Source organism: Anas acuta, chromosome 3 (genome assembly GCF_963932015.1).
Source record: "Anas acuta chromosome 3, bAnaAcu1.1, whole genome shotgun sequence".
NCBI lineage: Eukaryota > Metazoa > Chordata > Aves > Anseriformes > Anatidae > Anas > Anas acuta.
This window is the reverse complement of record NC_088981.1, coordinates 41,962,223-41,989,216: the sequence shown is the minus strand read 5'-3', so window position 1 is coordinate 41,989,216 and position 26,994 is coordinate 41,962,223. Positions and strand designations below refer to the sequence as shown.

General features: G+C 36.9%; 1 protein-coding gene across 1 annotated transcript in view; it reads left to right on the top strand.

Annotated features, from left to right (window-relative positions):
• Window positions 1-26,994, top strand: part of DISC1 (DISC1 scaffold protein) — a 196,889-nt gene that overhangs the window by 77,587 nt on the left and 92,308 nt on the right. The window contains 3 exon segments of the mRNA XM_068676788.1: window positions 2,824-2,878; window positions 7,373-7,475; window positions 19,834-20,022. Of these exon segments, the coding sequence (XP_068532889.1) occupies window positions 2,824-2,878; window positions 7,373-7,475; window positions 19,834-20,022 (347 nt within the window).

Genomic DNA, 26,994 nt, shown 5'->3' with positions numbered 1-26,994 from the left:
GACAGTGTTTTGTGGCAGAAGAAAGCCTGGGAATAAACTTGGTTATAAACAGTTTGTAGTCGGTAACCCTGACTGGTTTGTACCCAGTTTTGGTTGTTGCGTGTGAATTGTATGATAGACTAATCCCTACAAGGGATAGGGAATTCCTACAGTAGCATGCTGAAGGCTAACAAATTCAAAATAAAATACTACTGTGAAATTCGTGCTGTAAATAATAAAAATACAGTTGTAAGAGTCTGCATGAATGCTGTAACTGATTACAGTCTGTGGTTAACGCCTATCACTAGCTTGAGTTAGAACTATAATTTATTTGATGCTGTTATTCTTTACTGATATTGCTCAGATTAATATAAATTTCTCTCTTAAAATGCTGCTCTCATTGAAATGGCAGTGTTTATATTTATTTTTCGGTGACTTGATAGATGCTAATAAACAGAAAGAAGAGTATAAAGAGGGTATTTTTTTCCCACTCAGCACTGCACCTGAAAGTCCACATAGGTCTGTGCATCCTTGTTAGCAATAAGGGCTCTACAGCTAGATCACAGTTTGTAATGCTCTTTTGGATGTATAGTTTAAAAAAGAAATTAAAAATTGATCTCGCTGTTAGCTATGTGAGTTCTGCAGGGGAGTGTACCATCATGTGAACCTGGGGAGAGAGGGGGGCTTTTTGTGAGGAAAATAAACAGATGAGAGGAAACGCACACTGAGGAGGTCTGTTAAATAGAGGTGCAGTCTTCATACTGTTGTTCTTCTGGCTATAACTGCACTTTATGTTTTATTATGTCTTGGATCTTTAAAGTTGAATTTTATAAGCCAGTTTCAGAACAATTGGGTCAGCCACCCATTATTCATTCAATTACACACTGCAGCCTTGCTGCTCCCAGTTGACATCTGTACACAAAGCCCGGTTCTTTTTTACGTAACCTGGCCAGCTCCAACGCTGCTTGTGGTTGATGCTGAAAGTCCCTGGGAGCTCCCCAGTCTGAGAAGAGAAATGGTGAAAGAGTTTGTTCCCCCTGGCATGCCCAGAGGCAGGCAGGACGCTGTTAATGGCATAATTTCACGTGTAGCGTTTCGCGTTTTGCCCCTGTATTGCTGGAGAAGAGGTTGTTAAGGGAGAAATTGGAGAACACTACGTGGGAAACGTTGTTAAACCACTTGCATGAGGCTGGCCAGCTGTATTTGTGTTTGTTGCTTTGCACAGGCGTTAGCTGACAGTGCCATAAGCTATTTCTGAGGGGCCTGCATCATCTGGAGCTGGAGGGATCCTGGCGTGCTGTGGTGTTAATGAGGTGCTTGGCCTTGCTGTTCTGCAGGCCGAAAAGGTGTGCGCACTGTGAAGCAGGGCATTAGGGAAAGCAATACAAATAGCTTCCTCATTAACGCAATTAAATGATGTACGAGCCAGCTGGATTCTGCCTCTGAGTCTGTCTTGCTTCCCGTGTGAAGCTGGGCCGGGTATTACAGCCCAGTTCCTGTAGGTCTCAGTAACTGAATGCAGCTCCAACCTGGCGTACGTTGGCATTAGGACTTAACACGAGTGCTGGCTTTTGAAGAGGAACTCAGTAAGTGCTGTGCTTGGAAAACAGGAATTAGCAAGTTCTAGAAAGAAAAACTGAAGTGCATAGAGGTGGGCAGCAGGGCCTGTGTGCACATCGAAGTGGGCACTGGGTGTTAATGTGCATCCTGAATGGCAGCGCCTTTGTGGTTCTGTCACCTGGAAAATGAATACAGAGCTGCCTTATCTTGCAAGGGTATCATTGAAATAAATCCTGTGATGTTTCTGAAATGTTTGGGTACTTCAGCGATGAACACTAAAGAAAGGCTGAGAAATAGATTAAAGGTTCTTTATTCAGGAAGAATATCACTCTTGGGCTGTGAAAGGAGGAGAATTTTTACAATGCAGCTAAAAGGAAGAATTGAAATGCTGCTGATGGGGAGTGCTGACTGTCATGTACACTGAATTGAGGTGTCATACGGAAAAGAAAATGGTGCCTGATAATGTAACTGAACACTGTATAAAATGTACACCTACAAAATAGGAGGGAGGGAACTATTACTGTGGCAAGAATAATGGCTATACTCACTCCTGGCCTTTGATTTGGCTTGAATCTTTGAACTTTGTTAAAATGTAACTCGTATCTTTAGTGCTTGTAAATAAATTCACAGAGTTATTTTATGTTCAATAATATAAATTCAATAAAGTGCTAAACTTATGTGGTTTTGTTTATGGAAGAGAATCTTGGATTTGCTAACATAAGCATAGATTATGCTCAAAATCTCACATGAATTTTGAATCAATTTGGTACAAATATTTTGCAGGTTTTCATTAAACTAAAGAAAATGAGTAGTGATATTTAAAATTACCATGAGAACAAATGACTGCCTTTGTTTTTTTCCTGGCAGAGTTAGAAACTGGGTTGTAAGAGGATAGTTGAGTGCCAACTCTGCTAGAACTGCCTTTTTGTTAGGTGTTTGGTTGGTAGCCTAGCAAAGAGCCAGCCCTGGACCCTGCTTTGAACTTCTAAGATAAAACAGTTACACAAGTAATCGTCACTGTGGTTTAGATGGGAAATGTGTTTATTTTATAACCTGATAATTAAGAACTGTAAAGCTACTCTATGAATCAGTTTGCAAACAAATGGGATTAAGTGGATAGAAGTTGGATAGAAATTTATGGATTTTATCTTGATTTTTGTCTTTTTATGCTGTTATGAGTCATCTGAAAGCCTATGTGCTTCCATATGAAAATGTGTCTTGTGAAGCAGACCGTGATGAGCAGAGAAGGTCAACTTTGTTTTATTTTATTTTAATCCCTTCTAGCCTTCAGGAAAAAGAACAATCGTTCAGCACGTCCATTAAAGAAACTACTGCCAAAGTAAGTACACGTCAGTTATCAGTTTTCATTTTTCTTCAAAATATTTAGAGAAGCAGATAATATCTTGCATTTTAATAAATTGTCTGTATTTTGGAAAGTTTGTTTTGTTGTGTTTCTTTTGAACAGATTTTGCATTTAAATGTTTCTAAACAGACACTCTATAAAAAGATACTTACATTTGGACAGGCCACAGAGATTATTTCCAAGGAAGCAGATGGAGTAATCTATTGTTTCTTGCCTTATGTTTGCCAGGGAGCAGTCTTGTTGCTGGCCTCTATTTAGGAAGAGGCTTCTTCGCTTTCTTTTTATGAAGCACTAACTCTGGTCATAGATGTTCCCCCTCTTGCTTCTTACTTTCCTACCTGACTGGTTTGGTTGGAGTGAAGGAAGAATATTAATATAGTTCCTCTTTTTCCCTCTCCTTCACTAATAATAAACTAGTAATCTATTTCTCACCCTGTCATAAAAACACCAAAATAATTGTTGTGGTGTATTCGTCATACTTCTGTTTTAATCAGAGATGTTATACTCTTCTTTTAGTTCTCTTATTTCTCATGGTCCTCCTTCTAAGAAAGATTACAGAATTCTCCTTTTTATCACAAAATGCTCATTGTGCCTTAGAGCATCTTTGCTCTGGAGTGCTCTAGGAAGGAGGTTTATTTATTTTAGCTAATTCTGATAGATATGTATGGAACAGGAAAGGGAAAATATTTCTATTTTTTAATCATTAATTAATTCATTCTTGGAAATATATATTTTTTTTATTATGCTAGTTCTCTAATAGAAATAGTTCTCCAAAATTAGTGAAAAATTATCCTTTGTACTCTGTTCTTCATAATCATTATGCCCAACACTTTTAGCATTCACTGTTGAAAAGGCTGTTGACTACATCTGAATACCTCTCCCTCCTCCTCCTCTCTTACTTTATTTTGAGTTCATTCTCCTCTATTCTTTGCATATGCACACCTCTTGGGAAATATTAGTATAGATGTTATAATATGACACTCCCCCCTTTATTTTAATGACTACAAATAAAGCGGCAAGGAAAAGATTGCAATTGATCTACAGATGAATGAAATGAATAAAATGAATGAGAGATTTGGTAGCTCAGGGTGATTTGTTGTTTCAAGCTACATGCAAAGTAAAACATAAATTATAGATTTTGCCATTTCCCCTGAAAATGTGTGCCTGTACATTTTAAATTTTTATTTTATAACCATAGTATCTAAAGAGTTTTTAAATAAGAGCTGAAACATTGGGTAGCAAGTGAGAAGTCTGTGTGGTAGAATTCCACAGCATATTTGTTTCTTTAAATATTCAGTAGGTAAAATATTATTTTAATTTAATTCCATTCTTGTGTGATGGCTTTTATTTATTAGAGAAGGCAAATAAGAAGCAGATAATCAGACTCCTACAAATCATTTCTTATTTGATTTATTCAAATCATCTCATCTTATTGTTTTCTTCTCAATCTGAATAGAGATGGTCTTTAAAACCTTTTTATTGTATGGAGAAAAAGCTACTTTGTCAAAGGCTTCTTCCTTCCCCCTGTACCACAAGTATTTATGTGGCCTTTTCTGCCTTACCTATGTTATTTTCAGTTGAGGCTGCAAAAGCTAATATTATTTTGTTGGTGAAGGGAATAATCCCCCTTACCCACATTTTTTTCTTCAGAAATTAATATGTGCTTTTGCACGTGGCAAAATTGTGCTGTATGGGAAATCAAGGCGGACTCTTCCTTTCTTCAGACAGTGCAAAGAGAATTTCCATGTCTTTTCTAAACTACAGCTGTAAAGAAATGTGAAGGCTACTTAAAATTCTTTTTTTTCCTTGAGATGGTTGGAGGAAGAGTTAATTTCAGTGTTTTAGTCTGTGTCCTTCTGCCTGTTTCTGCCACTTTAGATTAACATCATACACTGGCAAGATGGAAAAGGATGACAATGGGTAAATTTGATATTTTGCTTCTTTTCAGCTTGATTTCACATACCTTTGCTGAACAGCATCCTATTGTTTTCACATAGTTTGCCTTCTTGAGTAGTGTTTATATATCTGAACAGCAGGTTTGTAGGATTTATTCCTAAATAAGAGACTTTTTTTTCGTTTATTTTTTTCTGGAAGTCTACAAAACCAACCAACCAGTAAAACACTGCAGAGGATTTTTAAAATAGATGCTGTAATATTGGTCTGTAAAGAACTGGAGCTCCTTGTCTGATGGAGTGCAGCAGAGCTGGTCACTGGGAACAAGGCAAGGGCATTGCTGGGGTTACGAGCGTAAGTGCTGGACATGCAGATGGTTAGATGAGGATAGCGTGTTGAAGTGGAGCAAGTGAGGGTGTTGTTCGTGAGCATTTGTCATCTTTGTTAGCTAAGAAATAAGCTTTCTTCAGTGGCTGAATAAGCTACTGTAATGAATAATAGTAGCTGTTATTAGGATAAAAGACTTAGAAAAATTTAAAGGAGTTGGAATTCACAGGGTAGAATTGATGTAATGTAGAAGCAGAGCTATTAGTTTAGAGGATGTTAAATTATTTTGCCTTGCCCAGTCTTTCATTTAGTTTTGTTGAACTATGCCATGTGATAGCTCTGAAGATTAATGTTTTTCATTTATCCACAGAACGCGTGTGACATAGATACATGCAGAGGCTCAGTAATGTGCTTATCTCATGTTCCAGAAGAATCATCTCTGAGTTACAGGAACCTCCTTTCGGCCTCTGGTCCCTGCCTTTGGTCCATTAATAAAGAGTGCCAGCAAGCTTCGTTCTGTGACAGTACTGCTTACAAAGTGGGCAGTGTTCACTAGAAACTGATTAAACCTCCTCCCAGCTAATTTTGCATAATTGCCAAACAGCTGTCTACTGGTAATGACTCTGAGTTACCACCAGCATGGGCTGTATTCATGCAGATTTCCTAGAGCTGAAAGATCCTGATCTAATTGCAATTCACTGAGCCATTCAGTACCCCTAAAGAGAGAACACTGCTTAGAAGGAAGTCATTAAAAACTTTAAGATTTATGTTGGAGATGTGCGACAGAAATGGCCTTTGGGTTCTTTGGGTATGTTTTTTCACCTCTGACAGGTTTGGGTTATTTTAACATTTAAAGTATATCAGTAGGCAAGTTACTTAGAAGGCGTTACTGAAAAAAAGTGAAATATCTGGGAACTGAAAAATTATAATAGGTGAAGAAGTGATGAGAAATATGTTTTTAAATTAATAGGGAGACAGAAGTCTTCACTGCTTGGAGGATAGTTGTGTTGATAGTTGACTCAAGAAAAAATCACGATGTATCTATGATTATAACGTGCTGTCAGCTAGAGCAAGAGGTTATTAACCTTTTACTAAGATTTACAGTTAGTGTCATATCTGAATTCTTATAATTATGCAAACATTAGTCATTATCGCTGTAGGGCTCTTAAAAAATAGCGTGATAGCTGTGCTTTTGTTAATATGCATGGTATATATACTTGTTTTTGAGAAAAAAATATCAAGAAGAGTAGGGAAACTTTCCTCTGGAGATTTCATTTCACATCTCATCTCTTCACGACTGGCCTGTCTCTTTCCTGAGTATTGCTTTGCCCTTGCTTCCAGTGAATGCAATGTTTTCTCAAGTGTCAGCTACAATTCTAAGCAACTACTTGATATCTGCCTTCAGAACAAGAGCATAGGCATTAGTGAGATGGATTTCTCTGTTCATTTTGCTTTCCTTCGCAAATGATGCAGTATGGAGTAAGAACAAACACTTTTGAATGTGTAGTTGTATGATCTGTGTACAATAGACAAGGTCATTCTGAGGTGGTAATATACACTTACAGTATAGAAACAGTTGAACTTCCTTTCTTTTTATCTTTTTTTTTTTTTTTTTCCTTCCTTATATCTCTCCATGTTTCTAATAGCAGTTATGATCGAAGGACTTCCAGGTAAACAGACAAAAGAGAGAGAGAGGGAAAGTCGGAAACTGAACTGAATTCAGCTGTGTCTCCTGATGGTGAAATGAAATACAATGTTTAGCTGTTACTGCTTGTTTAGAGAATGACAGCTGTTTTTTTTTTTTCTTTTTTTTTTTTCAGTTGTGTAGCATGCTATCTTCTGTATAAAAATCATTGGGCATTCTGCATTATGAAGTCTTAAACTCCAAACCCTGTCTCATTTACATTCCACTCATTCTAGGCATCACTGCTAATCTGAAAATGTACAGTGTGTCAGTTGGCCTTTCTTCTAAATAAACCTCAGTATCTAGTGGTGAAACATGTCCTTTGCCATCCAGGTAGCTAATGCTAATACTGTTCTCTATTTTTATAACAGAATGTGTGGCAAAGCCTGGAAATCTTGATTCATCTTTGATATTTCTGTAAATACATCACTTTTTATTAAGCTTCTTTACTGTGCTGTAGAATGTTATGTCATGTCTGTAAACCAAGAACATTTGAAGCCCCATTTAAATTGCCTTGTATTTTAACATGAATGAATTATATATCATGGCTGTCTTCCTCAATCTAGGTTTGCACAAGTCAGAAGCTCTGCAGTACTTTGAGGAGGAAAGTGAGTGATATTGAGACTCAACTACCTGCTCTACTTGAAGCCAAAATGCTGGCTGTATCAGGTAAGTTTGAAGTGATGAGAAGGGCTTACACTGATGAGTGGTGTGTTAGGCCTTTACACAGCTGAGCCTTCTTGGAAAAGTCATTGATCTGCACTTAGCTAGGTGCCTTGAAGTCATGGCAAGTCTGGCAGAACCAGGCTGTGTCACGTCTTCTGTAAGGTGCTCCAGGCCTCTCTCCACGGATGGAAACTACTGGCTAAGAGAATCCTGTGTGGTAGGCAGTAAATGGGCAAAGAACATGATATTTTTCCGTAAGTGAAATTGGTAAATAATTATCAATAGCTTTTCCTGGACGTTACAAGTTAAATGTTTGAGCTCTCTAGCTAAGAGTCATAATAAATTTATTATAAAGGTGTAATAATTGCAAATATGGCTGTAAATGACATTTAAAACAGAGGAAAATAATTGGCTGCTACTGCTATTCAGATCATTAAACAACTAATGTTGGCAGCAAAAAAGCAATTTGGTCCTCGGAGCACTCGTGCATGTTATTTACAACCAGTAAAACACTGAAATGTGATTACAGTCTGATTCATAACGGTTTTACATGCCAGTTACTTGGGACTGGTGCACATTTACTAAGGAAAAAAAAGCAAAAAATGCAGTTCTTTCTCTAAGTTTGAAGAGGTGACTTTTCTAATTCAGCAAACTGTTTGCAAATGTGTGCGTATATGTTTCTCCACCAGACACCCGTCTCAGAGGAAGCTGAAGAGAAGGGAATGTAGACTTGGGTATAAGAAATTTTCCAGTGTTACACTAAAGAAAGAAGAACAACTAGGGGATTTTTAATATGTGTCAGAGTGACATCTTGTATCTATCTGATGGTCATTTACCTTCTCAACTAGATATTAGGATCTTGTAACTGTGCACAGAATGATTTTAAATTGAAACCATGTGCAGTGTCACATGGTTTGTTTGACAGAAGTGGATAATGTCAGATTTGAGCAAAATCCTAAAGGAAATTAAAGACCAGATCTCGTAGTGGTCCTGAGCATGGTCAGTTTCTTTGTTCTTCATGACTCTTTTTAGAATGGAAACCCTATTTAATTCTCTGTGTCCACCTACAAGGTAAGCTGAATAATCACCCTTTTCTGCCCTTAGGCTATTTGAATGTAGGTAATTTTCTTGCTTTCAGAAATGGGGTCAAAGTTTTCCCCAGCCATTGTATGGCTATATTGAGAACAAAATAGACCCCAAACTGGATATGCAACTGCTTCATGCTGCCAGCAGGAAGCAGTTGGCCAGAAAATACATACTTCAGTATGACACTTTGGGAGAGTTAATGAAAACTTGAGGACTACTACCAAAACATTCGTAACAATATTTTATACTTGTTAGCTCTTAAAAGAGGTTGCTTGTTTCAGGGATGAATTCAAGAGACAATTTAATGCTGGTATTTCTATAAATTGTTTTCTCAGTACTATGACTATGATTGCCTTTTCATGCTTTTTAAGAAATGTTGGTACTATTTCTTGGTACTGATAAGAAGCGCTATTTCTTTTTTTTTCCTTACTCTGAAAAACTCTTACTTCAGGGAATTTTAATGACTGTGAACAGTACAATCTTAAATTGTCGCTAAGGCAAAAATCTTTTATTATCTTTCTGGGAATTTTGCCTGAACAGAATTTGTCGTTTTTTTTTTTTTTTTTTTTAAATATAATTTCATATACGGCATCTTTCATGAACATGTTTGAAAACCTCTGACACCCCCTTCCCATCTTGTGACTAGTTAGCTGTTAAAAACAAGCACCCACTGTTATCACGTCCTGGCATTTGATGCTACAAATTGAAGCATATCAAAGTCCACCTGAACTTAAGCAAATGCTTTTTTTACTGTGTGAGTGATTGAAGAGTGGAGCAAGGTTGCCCAGAGACATTGTGGGGTCGCTCACAACTGAAAATCTCGTAGTAATGCCACTTTAACCTATACTTTCACACAGAATAATTCTTTCTTAGCTATAGTATGTGTAAAAGTAAATCCAAAAATTGTTTAGCTCGTGTAATAGATGATGATATCGTGATATCGAGAGAATGCTTCACTTCTGTAAATGCTTTCTCAGGAAAATAAGCATCCAGAAGTTTTTCTGTCTTCAAGGGGTTTACTTAGAATAAGGTTGTAGGTGGAAGCCTTCTCAAGAACATCTGTAAATTGGTTTTCAATCCTGGGCTTGCTAATAAGGAATGTGTCTGGACTCATATTCAACGAGCAGTTTGTCTGAGGCATACTGGACTGTAAAACAACAGAGACACGTCTATGATCAAAAAAAGTTCCAGATAATCCCTGTCTAAAATTGTGTCTATTGACATCAGTAAGAGGGCTTTGTGACTTAATGTGTGGTTATCAAGACTTAATTATTGATGTCTCCGAATCTGGCTAGCTTCCATAGCTGGCTAGCTTCCATTCCTAGGGTACCCTAGGAAACACAATTGTATAGACATGCAGCACATTGTACCACACTTCCTGGGTTTCTTTCTTGTAAAAATTAGGGGTTTTCAAGTCTGGCTTTGTAGGAAGCTGGTGACTTTAAGCCTATAAGTGAGCTACTTTTTTTTTTTTTTCCTTCTTTTAAGGGGGGAAAAATTTAAAATACAGGCTTTGGAGAATGAAAATGTCTGGAGCTGCAAAACAGAAGAATGATGAAGTAGGGTGTTAGATGCCTTAGATGTGTGTGTGTGTAAAGAGAAGTATTGAAATTTTAAAAGAAAAACGTGAACTTCTGGCATATAACCAAACATGAATTGATATTGCGGAGAAGCGAGGAAAAAGCTGAGATGTGTAACTTTAATGAGGAACAAATTATGCTGAAATAGGCAAGGAAGGGGAAAGGTATTGTATTGTATACCAAAAATGCGTCTTCTGAAGCTCAGGCATAGATGCAAAACAATGCAATTTAATATCCCAGTGTGAAGAGAAAATACCCAAGTAGTTCCTCGTTGCTACCATCACAAATGGAAGATAACTGAGGCTTTCTGAGTAAACTAATAGCATCAAAAGCATGGAATTAGTAATAATGGTTGGTTGTTTATAACAGATAGCTGACTGTAAGTTGGGAAGGAAGCACTGAAGATGATGAAACGCATTAATGAAAGGTGATGAAGGCAACTTGGCAGTGTGAGAGGTAGAAAAACATACAAGGGAGCAGGTATTTTAGATGTGATTTTTGTCGTTGGAGGGAACTGGTTGAATATCAAGGGTGAAAAGTAATTCTCTAACAGCAGACACTGTAATGTAGTAATGACACTCATTAATGCTAAATGTAGAGTAGTATGCAAAGGATACAGGAATGACAGAAATTGATGTTTTAAAGACCTGAAAGTTGAAAAGAAATTCTGCAAAAAAATAGAAATATTTTAGTCTTAGCTCATGAATTGATAAAAACAGAAAAGCCAGGATGCAGAATGAATTGCAGCTGGTAGAGAAACTAGTTGGGAAGAAACAATTTGGTAAATGTGGAAGAGGAAAGAGGAAGAATGAGATTTTTTTTTTGTTTAAAAAAAAAAAGCTTTTTTACTTAAAGTGAAGACAGTGAGCAGTGGATAATATAGAGAAGGCTGAGGTTGTTCAGTTCTTGTCATTCATTTATGCCTAACACATGGATACTCATCCCTTAAATAAGACATAGTTAAGAAATATGTCTCCACCTTAAAAATACTGGACAAGATTTAAGAATATATTGCATGTACATATCCCCTGAACTGACATTCAGCTAATAGAAGGTTGATCAACAGCCCGGGTATACTAAAATGTTAGAAGGGGAGAGAATCTTCAGTTGGGTAATATGCAGCTTTAAAGGCAGCCTTGGAATAGTAGGAGATACAGAGGCAATTATTAATGGTATATATGTATATGAAACGCAGTAAGCATAAATTTTGGGGGACATACTTAGGAGTTTTCATTTAGTCTTGGAAGCTTTAGGCAAAGATAAATGGTATTTCTGCTGTTTTTACCATAGCAGTTGGATCAGTCATTCAAATAATTTCCTCAAATAACAATGCTAATGGATACTGAAAACAACTGTTTTCCTCTGAAGAGATGTTGCATTGTTTTCATTCAACATAGCATTTTCCGTGAGGAAGCAGTTAGTTTTAGGGGTTTTGGGAACAGTGTCAAAGCTAAAAGGCATCTGAATGCAATTGCATGTATCTGGGTTCATGTATCCCTTAAGTTAGATGTAAGAATACAGTTATTAATACATTGTCAGACCTTACACGTGTCATGACGTAATGATTTGGAAAGCTTGATGTGTACCACAGCCTTTAATGGTTACCTGGAGAGCTTCATACAGCATTAATGTTCTGTATGAACTGCATTTTCTGTTGCTGTCACGCTGATTTACAGTATTGGTGTATTTGCACCAAAACATATGCAAATGTAGCTGATCTTTTTTGAGAGAAAAATACCAGAATAAATGCAATGTAAGCATAGCAATTCTATTATTCCTGACAGTCTAATACCTTAATTTTAAAATTGTATAATAAAAGATGCAGTAAAGACTTTAGAGATGATGCCACATATGTAAAAGTTCTTCTTCGCTGTTATTTTTTCCTTGGAAGGAGTGTAAAACTAAGTTTGGAGGACAAAGAAAAAGGGGTTGAGTGCATTCAGATTACTGAAGGTAGTAGAATAAATATAGTAGATTGATTACATTATGTTGAGATTTCATATGAAAAAAATGTTCTTGAAAGTTAAGAGCTATTTGTATCAACAGTCAAAATTCAGGTCCTTCATATCAGCAACTCCTTCACTTCTGGTTGGTGTTTGCCTATTGTCATAAATAACTTTAGAGTTCATACTCCCAAGATGCTAGTCCAAAATTTTTCTCCAAACATAATTAGCAGAACCGTATTATATTGTACATGATTTTAAATCAGTAGCTTTAGCTAATTATAACTAACAAGTACTCTTGATGGCATGAGATTTTACTGTTGATATATATATTTGTGAATACTTATTGGTGAAATCTTTTGGGTTACCATGTAAAAGATTTTGTATAAATTAAAAACAAACAAAGAAGTAGCTTCAGTGCTTAGAAACCTGTGTGTGATAATTATAACAATTGCTTCTTAGAGTAGCTCCTAACATGTTCATAAAATTTCTGTCATCAGGTGTGGGAAGAATATGGCAGAACACGATACTATGTTCTTTCTGATAGCATGGTGGGCATATGTAGCACAAAATTTTGGGGGGAAATAAATAAATTGCAGATCAAATAAACCTAAACTAGTAAGAAAATTCAAACAGGATGATCTGTAAGCAAGTGTGAATGTAACTGTAGAAATATTAGTAAAATTTATTTTCCTTCTGTAGGCTGATCTGCAAGAAATCAAATCATATGTGAGAAATGTTACATTTCTCTTTTTTCCTTAGAGAGAAAATAATTTGGGAATAGGAGGAGGGATGTAAACTAAAATGTATTTTTAGCCATCATTCGGTCTGTTTCCTGTATGTGAATAAAATACATTATGTTTGATAAATATTGCAGTTTCTTTATGTGCTCTGTGATTTTTTTTCCCTCTCTTGGGAGTGCCTAAAGTGTAGGACCAGATAGCCACAGAGTGGCTAGTGGGTAGCTAAGGAAATGTGAACAAAAAACTGAATTCATTGTGTAGTTGTCTGTGTGATGCACGTCATTAACTTTCTTTATGTCTCTGCAAATGCAAATTAGATCCAAACACAGAAGCTAGTAAGGTGATTTTTAAAGTAGTTAATATATATATATGATTTTTAAAAATATATAAAATACATATTTATATTTATATTATACTATATAAAATATATATTTGAAAATATATATACTCTGATTGATACCAGTAGGAGATCTTGTGTCATCATCAAATAATTAGCACTGTCTCAATATCATTAAATACCTGCAAATGGGAGGTGACTGGAAATACTGATTTCCAGTAGAATGATTTCGAGTAGTATAACCAAAAAGTGTTTTTCCCCCTCTTATTCCTGCATAGAAGTGTAGCTTAGAAATAACGTGACATAAATGCTAAACACAAAATTTGATGCTGGCGCTGTTACCTCTTTGCTTACTCAGATGCTTATTTAAGTTCTGCATGGCTCGAACAGCAATTGTAAGAAAGGATTAAAAAAAAAAAGAAAGAAACCAGCCTTCCAGCTTTGGAGCTAAGTATTTCTGTTGGGAATGAGTATGCTAGAGAGGGGACCAGTCAGACTGGAAGATGTCAGTAGAGGCTGAAGAACCTTTTCAACCATGCATATGTGTGTTTTGGTAATATGGATGTCTTGGTTTCATTCCTTTGCTACTTTCTGTCGTTTCGTGCAGGTTAGGTATGGTCATAAAGTTGTCAACGGGATGCTGATACATTCCCCTGCCATGCTAGATACAGCTTTTAATATCTTCTACTGGAAGGGGATGGTGTTCTCGTTTGTATATTTAACATTTGAGAAGTACTGTTGGGTAACAGGTGGGGAATCCAGCTTGTCTTTGGGGCGAGAATACCAATGCCTCTTTATGCCTTCTTATGAAGGTGTAGTTTTTTGGTGAATTGGAGACTCACAGAGACCTGTGTCTTGTCAGATGACAAAATTGGTTCTCCACTTTCAGCATCTCGCTTCCAGCAGCAGTTTGGATTGATGGCTCAGAGGCATGTTGAGATAAATTCTTCTTCATGCCCATCCATATCACAATGTCCTGTGCCAGCATACAATGCTGTTTATTGGCATGTGTTCCCACAATGCTCACTTCATGCTTCACGAACTGAAGTTTTCTGCTGTATATTGCTACAAGTGATATACTTTTTGCAAGCCTGTGAACCCATTTAAAAAATAACGCCTGTGAGCCCCTAAAGCCAACTCCTAAGCAGTCACATAGACCTCAGACATATATGTAATTTGTCTTTTTATTGTATTTCCAAATGAGAATGCTGGGTGTTACTGGCTTGCAGTGAACTTCCAAGACAATTTGTTGTAGCTGAAGCTCTAACACAATATGTGACCAGACAGCAGAAAATCATTGCTTCTGTTAGAGCAGCCAGTCAGTCATGTAGCAACTTACTCCGTTTCTCCCCTGTTACCTAACCTGCTCTCCCTGGAGGAGAAGAGAGGGTAGAATAATCTTCTTGGCAGTTCCTTTTCCAGAGATTTGTGCTCAGAGGAGAAACATTAGATGGGGAGCGCTGTGAAGTGAAGATGCTTTCACACAGTTGGAAAGGCCGTGCTGTGGTCTGGAGGGGATGCTAGAAAACCCCTGTGCAGTCTGTAGGACCTGTCAGTGCTTTCCCTCTTTCCACAGACTGTCCAGGAAGCCAAGGTGACAATCCCCTGAACTTGAGCACATGAAGTTTTGGTGCCTAAGTCTAGGTGGCATGATCTGATTTCATGAAGCCCTCAAAATCATGGAGATCAGGTCTGGGCCATTTCCCTACCCTGAGCATGTCATTTCTTCTCCTTCGCTGGTACTGAGGGGAGGCAGAGGTAGGAGAGAGAGGAGATGTAAAAGAACAAGAGATTGAAAGGTGTAAGGTGGCTGGGGGATGTAATAGGCAGGGGAAACCAGTTACGTGGGGAAGCTTGTGTGCACACATTTGTGTCCATGCCATCGGGTAGTCCTTGAGTTCAGGAATCGCTTTGAGTTGGGCATACTTCCAAGTGCATAGAGGAGAAGAAGGTGATCAGGAGTAGTCATGGGCTCAGCAAGGGGACCAACCTGGCAGCCTTCTGTGATGGAATGACTAGCTGGGTGGGTGAGGGGAGAGTAGTGCATGTTGTCTACCTTGATTTCAGTTGGGCTTTTGACACCATCTCACATAACATCCTTGTAGGCAATCCTCACTTCCCTGGTGAGGCTTCACCTGGAGTACTGTGTCCAGTTCTGGGCTCCCCAGTACAAGGGGGACATGGAGCTTCTGGAGCAAGTCCAGTCGAGGGCTACAAAGATGATGAGAAGACTGGAGCATCTATCATACAAGGGCCTGTTTAGCTTGGAGAAGAGAAGAATGAGAGGGGATCTGATCAACGTATACAAATATCTGAAGGGGAGGGGTCAAGAGGATGGGTCTGGATTATTCCATTTTACCTTTCAGGATCATATCAATCATTTCTGTTGCATTCTGCTTCAAAAAACTGATGACACGTTATTACTTGAAAACAGTAATTGTGATTCAGATGCTTGGAATTCTTTAAAAATATTTTAGGGGATAATAGACTGTCCCTCATTTGCTATTTGTGATTTTCAAAGATGCTGTTACTGCTATACAGTTACAGCTTCCAAAATCTTTTATTCCCTGCACGTTTTTAGATTTTTCTCTTTTCTTTGTGAGAAGCCGAATGATATTTATTTTCTTCAAGTTCTGTTCTGGTGTTGGAATTGGTTTGTATTCTCATTAATCATGGGGTGGAGGATTTTCAGCCTTGAATTCCAGCGCCTTTGATAAATACCGTGGTGGTAAATGCCCTAAGGTAAAACAGAATTTTTCTCTTCTATGTATTATTAAAGGTAGTGTTAGTCTACAAAGAAAAAGCTTATAGGTAATGATAAATACTGACCAGTCTGTTCTTTCTTGCATTCAGGCTGATGTCTAGTATGTATGCTTTAGTGTTACACAAAAATCATTCCTTTGCTTGTACTGTAATGAATTTAGTTTCAGTAGGGATGGGACATACCACTCTGCTTTGAGTATAAATAATGGAAACTATGAGTGCACATAATTTCTGGCATAAATATGATAAAAACTTAGCGTAAAAAGGCTCTGGGCCATTAACTTTGTCTTATGTTTTGCAAGGGAATTATTGAACAAAGCTTAAGTAATAACCCATTTGTTGTTTTTTACAAAATGGGATAGATTTCAAATGGTATTTTTAGTCAATTTGTTGCTGGTAAATGGTATCAAAATAATGTAATGTTAGTTTGAGGCTCCTAAGTGGGCAAGAGTCTGCCTTATGCAGTATAATCTGACGATGAGTGGTTACTGTGGACATGAGTTTAAATAGCATGTAATTATGTATGAAGAACAGATACTTGATGTGCAGAGTACCATTTAGCTGCAGTTTGTAGCCATTCTAGTACAATTTTCGGGAAGAGCAGAAAATAATCTAAATACACTATTCATTTTTTACGGTGAATAAATGGAATTATTTAGCTATGTTGTGCCTGGGAATAAATATTTTATATTTTTTATTTTGCCAGTGTGGATTTCTTTGTCTGATTTGGCTGGTATTTCTTTGGCATTCAAATCAAGCTGTTGGAGCTTACCTGATGTCAGTGGTTGGAGAGAAGGAGATGAAGGAGGTGCATGAGTGGAGAGGGCCCCAGAGGGCAAGATTAAGGAGGAAGTTCATTTTTTTGTTGTTGTTGCTCTTTGGTGTTTTGGTTGTATTTTTGTTTTGCTGACTTCTAGGTAACTTTGAGGAGCTGAACGTTACTATAACGTGCACATACTCAGCTTCTTATGACAGTATGCTGTAAGCATGCTACTCAGCCTGTTCAGAGCACTGTATACTTCAAATGGGAAAATGAAAATAGGACTTCGAAGTTCTATGCTAGCAGAAATATGAGTTTGGCTGAGCTCAGGTGACTGACTACAGATTTTATTATAATCCCAACTTTACTTCACGTGATTCTTGGGAAGAGTTATGTCTGGCTTTATTTATCTGGTATCATCCAACTAGTTCTTCTAGTGGTATGTCTCAATAAAATGCAGCTTTTTCTGGTTGATAAAGCAACAGTTACTGTGTTTGCTTAAGTAAAAACATTAACCAAAAAGAGGAATTTTAACATTTTCATGGATACTAGCAGAATAAAATGTTTTAACATGTGTCTGAAGAATGTTTCTACATCATCCAAAGTGACTTTGTTAAACACAAAACAACATTTTTTTAATGCTGGTAGCTAGGGATTATATATTAATTTTTAAATCAACCTTCTTACAGCATTTTGGAAAGAGTTATTTTTGTTGCTGTGATTGAGGTCAGAAGCTCACTGATGATGCCTGTGGTGCATGAGTTCATATTGCTCTTCTGAATTTTCACTGCAGGCTTTCAGAGATTTGTGCAGTCAGGGAAGATGCATCAGGCAGTTTTGGCTTCTGGGCATGTATCTGATGCCATTTCCTCATAGCCTTAGCTTTGATATAAAATTCCCCTCTGGGAATTTGTATCCATTCGCTATGTATAAAACATTCATATATAATATCATACTTTTTTTTCCTTCCTGTCTTCTGAAACGTAACAGCAAGCTCCAGTTTCTAATGAAGAATCTCTTGCCTTCATGTTTTATTAAGACTCATGTGTGCTGATGCTTGGGATGAGTTCAGGTGAAATAAAAGTACACTGTTTCATTATAGGTCTTTTTGCTTTAGAAATATCTGAATATCTGCCATTTCCCCATCAATTTTGTGTAGTGGTCATGCTTATCTCCTGCTGTGTTCTGCCCATTTGGAAACATGACACGTTAAGATAGTAAGATTTGCCCTGTTTTTTCTCTATAAATGCATTGGTAAACATCAGATTCTACTATTTGTAAATAGACAACTAAATAATTTATAGTTATTTAGTTGTATGAATAATTGTAAGATAAATAGAACTGGCAAATGGGGTTTTAGCTGAGAAGTGGAAATAGGGAAGTTTTGATCTCTTAAAAAGAAAGAAAAAGTACTTTAAGGAAAAAAAGGTTTGGTGAAACCTTTGTTTCAGTTATTTAGTTGTAGTTATTTGGTGGAAGTGTTTTCATTCGTTCTTCTGCTCTGGAGGAATGGAGCCACTCTCAGCAGCTAGAAGATTTGCCATCTTCTGACTCGTCCAGATACTTTCATTCTGTTCATGTTCCTTTTACATGACCAGAAGGCAACTGTTCCCATTTAAGACTTTGTGACCAATGCTTTTGAGACAACAGGCAAAAAGGATGATGTGGATTTGATTTGGAATTCATCTTGAATTAAAAAATTGTTGTGTATAAGAAATAGTTTATTATATGCCTGAAAAAAGGAAAAGTCCAAGGAAGCTTTTATATCTGAATAAGCGCTACAAACTTAATGACTTCAAATTTCATGAGCCTCAAATCATGCACATAGTATAGAAGCTGATGAGACTTCTTATGTGTATAACTGGCTGTGCTTCACATTAGTATTTGCTTCAAGAGCAAATTTTATAAATAATAAATTTAGTGGGTGGCATCCCTGCCCATGGCAGGGGGAAGGGGGTGGAACCAGATGATCTTTAAGGTCCCTTCCAACCCAAGCCGTTCTATGGTTTTATGATTCTAAATGCCTCTACTTACTAGATCATAATGCCATGTTTTTCCTAAGTTAGGATAATGCTGGAGTTTAGTTCTTGCACGATATAAATTTTAGGCCTTGTAGGCAAGTCTACATTGAGATTGTTTTTCTCAGGTAGTCTTCTGAGATTTTTTTTAACTAAATCAAGTTGCTGAGTCATTGAAAAAAACACAGGTATGGCTGTATAAATGTAGCATTGTAATAGTTACTACTATTTAAAAATCATTTAATAGCAGAGCATCTTGCTGTCATTAGTGTATTTATAAGTACAACCTCTCTGTGAAGTAAGGAAACGTTCCTCTCCTGGTTCTTACTAGGTTTCAGAAAGGTTAGGTGGCAAATCTTACTAGGCCAAGCTGTAAACTGGTTGGGAATTGAACTGTAGTCTGAATCCCTGTCTAAAGGACCTGAACGCTTCTTGAAAACTACAGGGCGAAGTGAGCTGGCAATTCTTGAGTTTTTTTTTGCCTGTCTCTGAGATTTCACACTTCATGGAGAGTCAGAAGCAGAGAGTTGTGACTTTTAAATATGTTTTCTCAGAATTTTCTCCTGATGATCTTTTCAGTGGGTGCTTGTTGTTTAAGAAATGTAATGTCATTTATAAACAACCTTCTGGTGCTTGTGAATAACTGCATAGTGCTTCATTGTTCAAGGAGGAATGCTTCAGAGTCTAGTGGATTGATAGCACCTATCGTAGAAGTATTGTCAGTTGAGGTCTTCAAAACCAAAAGATGGTAAGAAAAGTGACAGCACAATGATCAATGAATTTCAGTATGACACTTTCTGAAGTGTAGACCCTAGGAGTAAATATTCTCCAAAAATGTTAATTGTATCAGTAAAAAAAAAAAAAAAAAGAAAAGAAAAAAAGCAGCTATTTCTATGTGCATGAGGTTAAAGAGGTTAAATCTGATGCAATTATGACTGTAGCATGTTAATAAAATGGATACTTGCAAAAGTTTTTTTTTTTTTTTTTTTCTTTCCTGATTTGTTTTTTGTTTGCTGTTGGAAAGAATAGTTGCTTCATTTCCCTTGTTTGCTGTGTAACCTACTGATGTTGCAAGTGTCTCCTTCATTGTCTCTTTCCTCCCTCTTCCCCCTGCCCCCACAAAACATGCAGGAAGTAATTTCGGTACTGCTAAGGATCTGACAGAAGAAATAAGATCATTAACATCTGAGAAGGAGGGGCTGGAAGGACTTCTAAATGAGCTGCAGGTTTTAAGTGCCAGAAACATCCGAAAATTAGAGAGAATTAAAGACGATTACAACAGACTGAAACAAGAACTTGAACAAGGAGAGACTGCCTTTGGTAAGTAGTTCACTGGCTGTTACTGCTTTTGCTCAGTCACAGGCATCTGGAAGTCTACTGGCTTTGACAAACCATTGTGCATTTAAAAAACAAACAAACAAACAAAACAACAATAAGAAACAAATGAAAAACCTAACTGATTTTCTGAGTGAAGCTTGTCGAGGACCTAGATAGCAATATGCTGAATAATCTGTCAGCTATTTTCACTAGAGAGGAGGTGCATGGGGCAGGGAGGAGGGATATCCTAGCAATATACTGCTTTATGAGATCTATCTTAGCCCAGTTCTCAAAACCTTTCTTTTCTAAATCCATCATTGTAATAGTGATGATGATACTGTGCATGAACTTGGGTACAGAAAAAGCACATGTAGTCTTACTTGTCAACAGTGGCTGTTGGTTGTGACAATAACAACCTATTTAGTAAAGCTTTGGTGATAGCTGTGAATGAATGAGGTACAATGTGTGCATGGTTCTGAACACAAGAGTTCTTTTCTTAAATTTGTGCTTGAATGGGGGTTAAAAAGTTTCCCAAATGCAGCTCACATACAAGCATAAGCAGTGTACTGGGTTCACAATGTCATGGTGGAACTGGGGGAGTTCTCCCCAATTACTGGGGAAGCTACTGACAAATTAACAAAAGAGTCAGTCCTAGACTTGGTTTATCCTGTTGTCTTCTGTACCCTCTCCTGAAGTTAGATAAAATGGTCTTGCTTCTGGATTAAATGGAAAGGCTGAATAATATTTATTTGATTACAAATATACAGTTACTATAGTTACATATAAATAGCTAAAGATAAATATGAGAGCTACTCTAAAGCTCTCGGGGTTTGAAATGTCATTCCTTTTTCAGGATCTTATGGGTAGGTTGATTGAGAAGTGGACAGTGCCCCTGTTTTCAAAGTCCGTGATGTCTCTTCACAGGCAAGTGGATAGGCAGAGCTATCTTAGAAGCAAAAAGTTTTCAGGCAACTGAATGTGTCTAAGGCAGTATTTTTAAAATGCATAGAAGAATACACACACACACACACGCAACTAGACTAGAACTTGCTTTGTTAGAAGTAAAATGGCTAAAAATTAAAAAATTGGTTCTTCCAAGTAGTGCGTAATTACCTAAGCCATGTGATGCAAACTCAGGAGAACCACAGCAGTCAATAATACTTCCTCATAGCTTGAATTTGCAAGTGAGTTGAAGAGGTTTCTGACCTTCCAATCTGTCCATTTAGTTGCTCTTTTGTTTCTAGGACAATTAAACTTTCTATAATGCATATGCACCTCTCGTTTGTATTTTTCTTCAGCAGTATTTCAAACAAAACCTGTGCAAGACTATTGCTGAAGTAACAGAATTGTTAGCAGTCCACAGACTGTTTTTAACTTTGCATTTCTGTAGCTGTAATGAGGTGTCTTCTCGGTCTGACCTTTACTGTCCTACAATTTGTGAAAATAAATTGCAAAACACTAGATGTTTATTACTCGGACTTTTTTTTTTTTTTTTTAATTTATTGTGATTCTGTAGGCATAAGCAGAAATTTATTCCTACATTAAAATAAAACTCTAGCAAGCGCATGCTGGTCAGAGATGCATAAATTCCCTTTTTCTCTTCCCTGTCCCCCTTCTATGTAATCTACACTGTTTTTTCCTCTAAGGTATGGAATCTCCTTTAGGTTTGAGAACGGTAGCATGAGATTGATACCACCACATTTAACTGGATAACTGCATTCTGATACAGTCTAGAAAATAGTAAACAGATTGATGCCCTCTTTAAGATGCAACTTTTATGAAATAAAATTAATAAAACTCATGTTGCTGCTGAGAAGAGCAGTTTGGTCCATGCTGTAGATAAAATTGGCACGACTGCTTGGTACCACTGCTTGGTGCAGACCATTCGTACTTAGTCTGACTTCTCCATCTATAGCTATGAGCCAGGCAGAAAAATCCTTTCTCTAACCATCAGTACTAGCTGAGGACATTACTGCCCCCTGTCTTTTTCTTTTTTAATTAGCTTTCTGTCCAGAGTTTGTAAGGGAGCATGTGAGTCCTCTTCATAATTCCCTGGAGGCAAAACTATCCATGTTAACTTTATATAGCAAAAATGATGTGGACTAGCCTGGCTGATCTGTTCCTGTTGCTCAGTAGGGACATACCTGTGATCCCTCCTTGCATGGGTTTGTGCTATGCTTTGATCCAGCTCAACTCTTTATGAAATAGCTGTCTGTCCATAAACTGAGCATAGGGAAAGTAGGGTCACAGGATCACAGAGTGGTTGAGGTTGGAAGGGACTCTGTAAGGTCAGCTGGTCCAACCCCACTGCTCAAGCAGGGCCACCTTCACCCAAGTTACTGAGGACCATGTCTTAGTCCCTTAGTCGTCGTCTTATTTGAAGGCTTGTGCTGATTTAAATAAGCTAATTGGTTTAAATGTCTTTCAATGCAGAAAGGAGGTGCTTCATTTTTCTCCTGGAAAGGAAGTTAAATTGACTGGAGCTGCTGTCACCTCTCATTCTTGCTTTTTTATTGTTTCCAGGCAATAATCTTCTACATACCCTGAATCATGATCTCTCCCTCTTTTCTTTTATAGTGCTTTAAAAACCTTCTGCACAGGTATTCCTATGCAAAGCTATTCCTGTGTTTTCAGGCACTTGAACTGTTATCTTTTGTCCCTGTCAACTTAAAACTTTTTTTTTTTTTTGGAAATGTTTATTTTACTGAAGACAATACCACTTTGTCTGGGAAATACTGAACAACAACAAAAAAAGAAATGCTGAAATGTGTGTGTATGTTTGTCTTTCTCTTGTGTATAAATTGGTCACCTGTTTTTTACTTCATTAGTAATTGTTGATTTCTCACAGTAATGCAGATATAAGGAAACAGACGTCAAGGGAAGAGACTTAATCACACAATAATCAGAGCTGGAATTTTAAATAGGACACATCATTAGCATGTTAATGAATTTTCTCACTTTGTGCCAGCTGCCCAAGTATAAAAGATATTGCAGATGCAGTGCAAAAATCAGGCTTGGCTTACTGTGCTGAGAGCTGTCAGTGCTCCCTATAAAGGAGATTTGACAAAAATCCTTTCATATTTTTAGAGATGCTCAAAAATGTTTTTCCCGCTGGATAATAGAAGCATTAAAAAGGAACATATTGATTAGTATTTTAAGATGAATAGTACTGATTTGTCCTTTATATAGTAACTTTCTTCTGAGGGCATTTCTATAAAAGGGATCAACTATTATTGCCGTTTTACAGACAGGAAAGCCAGAGACACAGAGGTTGTGCCGTTTTACCTGAAATGGTGGTGAAACCAAGTTTCCCGATTGAGCTGAATTAATCACGTCAAATAAACAGATAAAAAATTACATGTTTAAAATGTAAAATATTCAATAATATAATATTTAATAATAACATATTTAAAATTACATAGCTTTGTGTGAGGCTTACATTTTTCTTGACTGCAGGAATTCCTGTACTTTAAGGCATAATGGTTCTGGGGAAATCACTGAAGGTTTTGCGTTTTGTTGTTGACCGGATCTGCCTCATCAAGTCAAAAGGTTTTGTTATGGCAAGGAAGATAATTGCTTTGCAGTCCAAAACAACCCAAACCCTGTTCCAGACAAGTGAAACTTAATTACTTGCCTGGCTGCCAAACTGCTAGATTGCACTTAAAAATCCTGGCTTGTGCTGATTGGCATTTGTAACCTAGGGCTGGAAATGAAACCTACCCTCTTGTCTCAATTTCCTCATTACTGGTACCGAAGGGCAGGTTTTCCTACCTCATTTTCTGAATTCCTTTTCTGACTGCACTTAGCCATTTTCTGTCACTATTACACTTTTTGGGAAAGCATCTTCTGGTAAATAATGTATGTATTGCGCAAAACTGTATTTCACGATCTAATTGCTAGGTTATGCTTGCCAAGTCGCCTTAAGTAGAATATCTATACTGAATTAATTTCTAGAGAAAATATAAAGGCTATCATGCACATCAAAATAGCTTTTCAACCTCCCCCTCCTTTTTAACCATTGTTTAGAAGGTGATATTTCAGTCTTTACTGCTGAACTCTCACTGAGAGTTTTATTGTCTTAGAAATTTCTTGTATAAGACCTGAAGCTCTTCTCAGCCTGCTTGTAGGCTAACTGATGTTTTCTGAAAATGAGCTTATTAAATAATCAATCGACTGTAGTTGAAGGGTTTCTAGGAAGCTGGAATTGTCTTTTGCACTCAGTTTCTCTTACTTATGCTCAGTGCACATACTCTGAACACTTGCACAGAGTATCTTCTAGCTTTTTGTCCTAAAATGGAAGAGAGACCATCCAGGTCCATTTTTGGTATGCTTTTTTTAAAAAAAATGCAGGCTTGTCCGTACTACTTAAGGATTAAATATGGTATTCAGAATGTACTTTGAAGAATAACAGAAATTCTCTTAGTCACTTTATAGCAATTATTCAAATAGCTGCATATTTGGTCATTATACAGGATGTAGTTAATTAGTCTGAAACTTAATACCATGTGGACAGCAGAAACCAGTAGTCGTGTTGCTTAAAGTTATATTGACTTTGCTTCCTGAGTTATTTAAGAAAAGCAGGTTCTGTGCTTCAGATACAAATGTATGGGATGTGATTTACCAAACTGTTAACAACTATTTACTGCAAACCATTTTTATTATTTTTTAAATACACATTTTTATTCTGACAGATTCAGCATTAAAAGTCTGAGAAGCATGGATGATGTACTTCCCACTAGGAAACCCTTTTTTTTTTTTTTCCAGGTTAAATATTTGCTTTCAGTAATAATTATTACACAGAAGCTTCCATTTTTTTCTTCCTAAATGATTCTAATGCTTTTGGAAAATGTGTAAAGAATATTAAGACTGGTATGAAACCATTTTTAATGATTTCAAAAAATATCAATTCAATGCGTCTATGTCATGGGAAAAATCATACCACATTTTGCTTTACTGATTTTTCAGGTGGTGTTTTTAATTTTTTTCTTTTAGAGTATTTTTTTTCTGCACCAAATAGGCTTTCCATATTGTTTCCACAGTTTATCCTGCATCTGAATGATTATCTGATTCTAAACTGAAAAGATAAACCTTTTGATTGCTTCTGTTTAAATAAATCATTAAAGGAAAACCACATAGCATGTAACAGATGGGCTTCCTTGAGAAAGAAGCTGTTCTGAGTCTCATTGTGTGTCCACTTCTAATTTGTGCAAGGTCATTATCTTCCACGTGTCATAACTGTATGAGATGCCTGTCGTCATTCATGTGAGTGGTGGAATGGAATGGCTTGTCAGATTTAGCCAGTGTTCACTCTAGCTTTTGCAGAAAGTATAAAACCCTTGGTGGTGCAGGAAGTGGTACTGGCAGTGCAGCTGGTAGCATCCTTTATTCTGAGCTGACATTCATCTGATGCTCCAAAGTAGTAGGCAGCAGCCTTCTGTTAGGCAGCACATAAAGACCAGGTCCACCTAAGAAAAGGAAAACAAAAACAAAAAACAACCCAAACAACTAAAAACCAAGACAACAACAAAAAAACACACACACATAAACAAACACACACAAATGGAGGAAAGAGAAAAACAAAAACAAAACAAGAAGCCCAACCTTGCACAGCTCCTTTTGTGTTGTCCTTACCAAATACAGCCTGAGTAATTGCATTTGCTGATTGGTATTCTCTTTGCTGTTTCATTTGAAAAATTGGTATTGCTACATTTGCTCGGACTTGTACTGTTATGCATATCATGTTCTTGTCTGCATGTCACTGATTGTGAGTGTGGTTCTCATTTTCTTGTGTCATTTTTAAAGCACTTGGAATCTTCCAGGTTAGAAGATCCAGCCATATACTACCTTTGGACTTAAAATTTTATAACAATAGACCCTAAGTTATCAAGTTTTGAGGATCAAATTTAGACTGATGTTTTTCACCCATGTCATCCTTCCACAAAATCTATATAAAATAAGTGATTTTGTTTTCTACTAATATCTCTGTTAAATAATATTTAAATAGTTGAGCTTTCTTTGTGTGTGTTAAGGAGCTACATTTTTGGCAAATATTAACTGTAGAATTTAGTAGCAGATAAAGACCTGCATTCTGCCGAGCATTTCCTATAACCAAAATGTAAAATGTTTTTATTCTAGAAATGAAGTTTTGTCAGGATTGAGAAGGTTGGAAACTAGTCTGTTTTTTTTTTTTTTTTTTCATATTTGTTTGCCATATGTCTTGATTCACTTGTAATTGTGTTGCTCATAATTGTGATTATGAAGTTAATCTTGTCTGATGGTATTCACTTAAATATGTAAAATATTTTATGATTTTCAATATATAGGTTTGGTTTATATAAGTGCAATGGAGGTTTTTTATTTTTTAATGTCTGTTCTATATAATTAAATGCAAATACCTGTATTGCAAAAAATACAACATGTCTGTTCGTGCAACCTGAACTGACAGTGTAGCTTGATTCAAAGCCTACTGATATCTATAGGGGTCTTTTGATCAGGCCTTTTCTTTGTTGATACTCAAAGGTTGAACTTCTCCTCTGTTTCTTTCTTCTGAGATCTGACAGTGTGAACTTTACTGAAAAGTTTTATATACCGTGTTATGCTCTCTATTTGTAGACAGCAGGATGACTTGATTGCACAACAGAAAGATAACTGAAGTAACCCAGTATTGGTTCTGTGGTCATAGAGGTATTTATGGACCAGGTTTAAGAAACAGAACTTGGTCTGAAGTTTTAAGCTGGCTCTCTTCATTGGCAACGATGATCTTGTGTTTAACTAGGTTAAGCAGTAAAGATAACAAGGTTCCAAGCTGCAGTGCTACAGAGATACAGAGTGGTTCTGCTGGAATCATGGAAGTATAATCTGATGCTGAAAAGTGCTACTGAACAGCCTCCTGTATTAGGAGTTAGGGATCCAAACTTGGTAGGTAACTTTCAACCCTGTTACAAAAAAGCAAAAAGTTTTGATAGCATTCTTAAC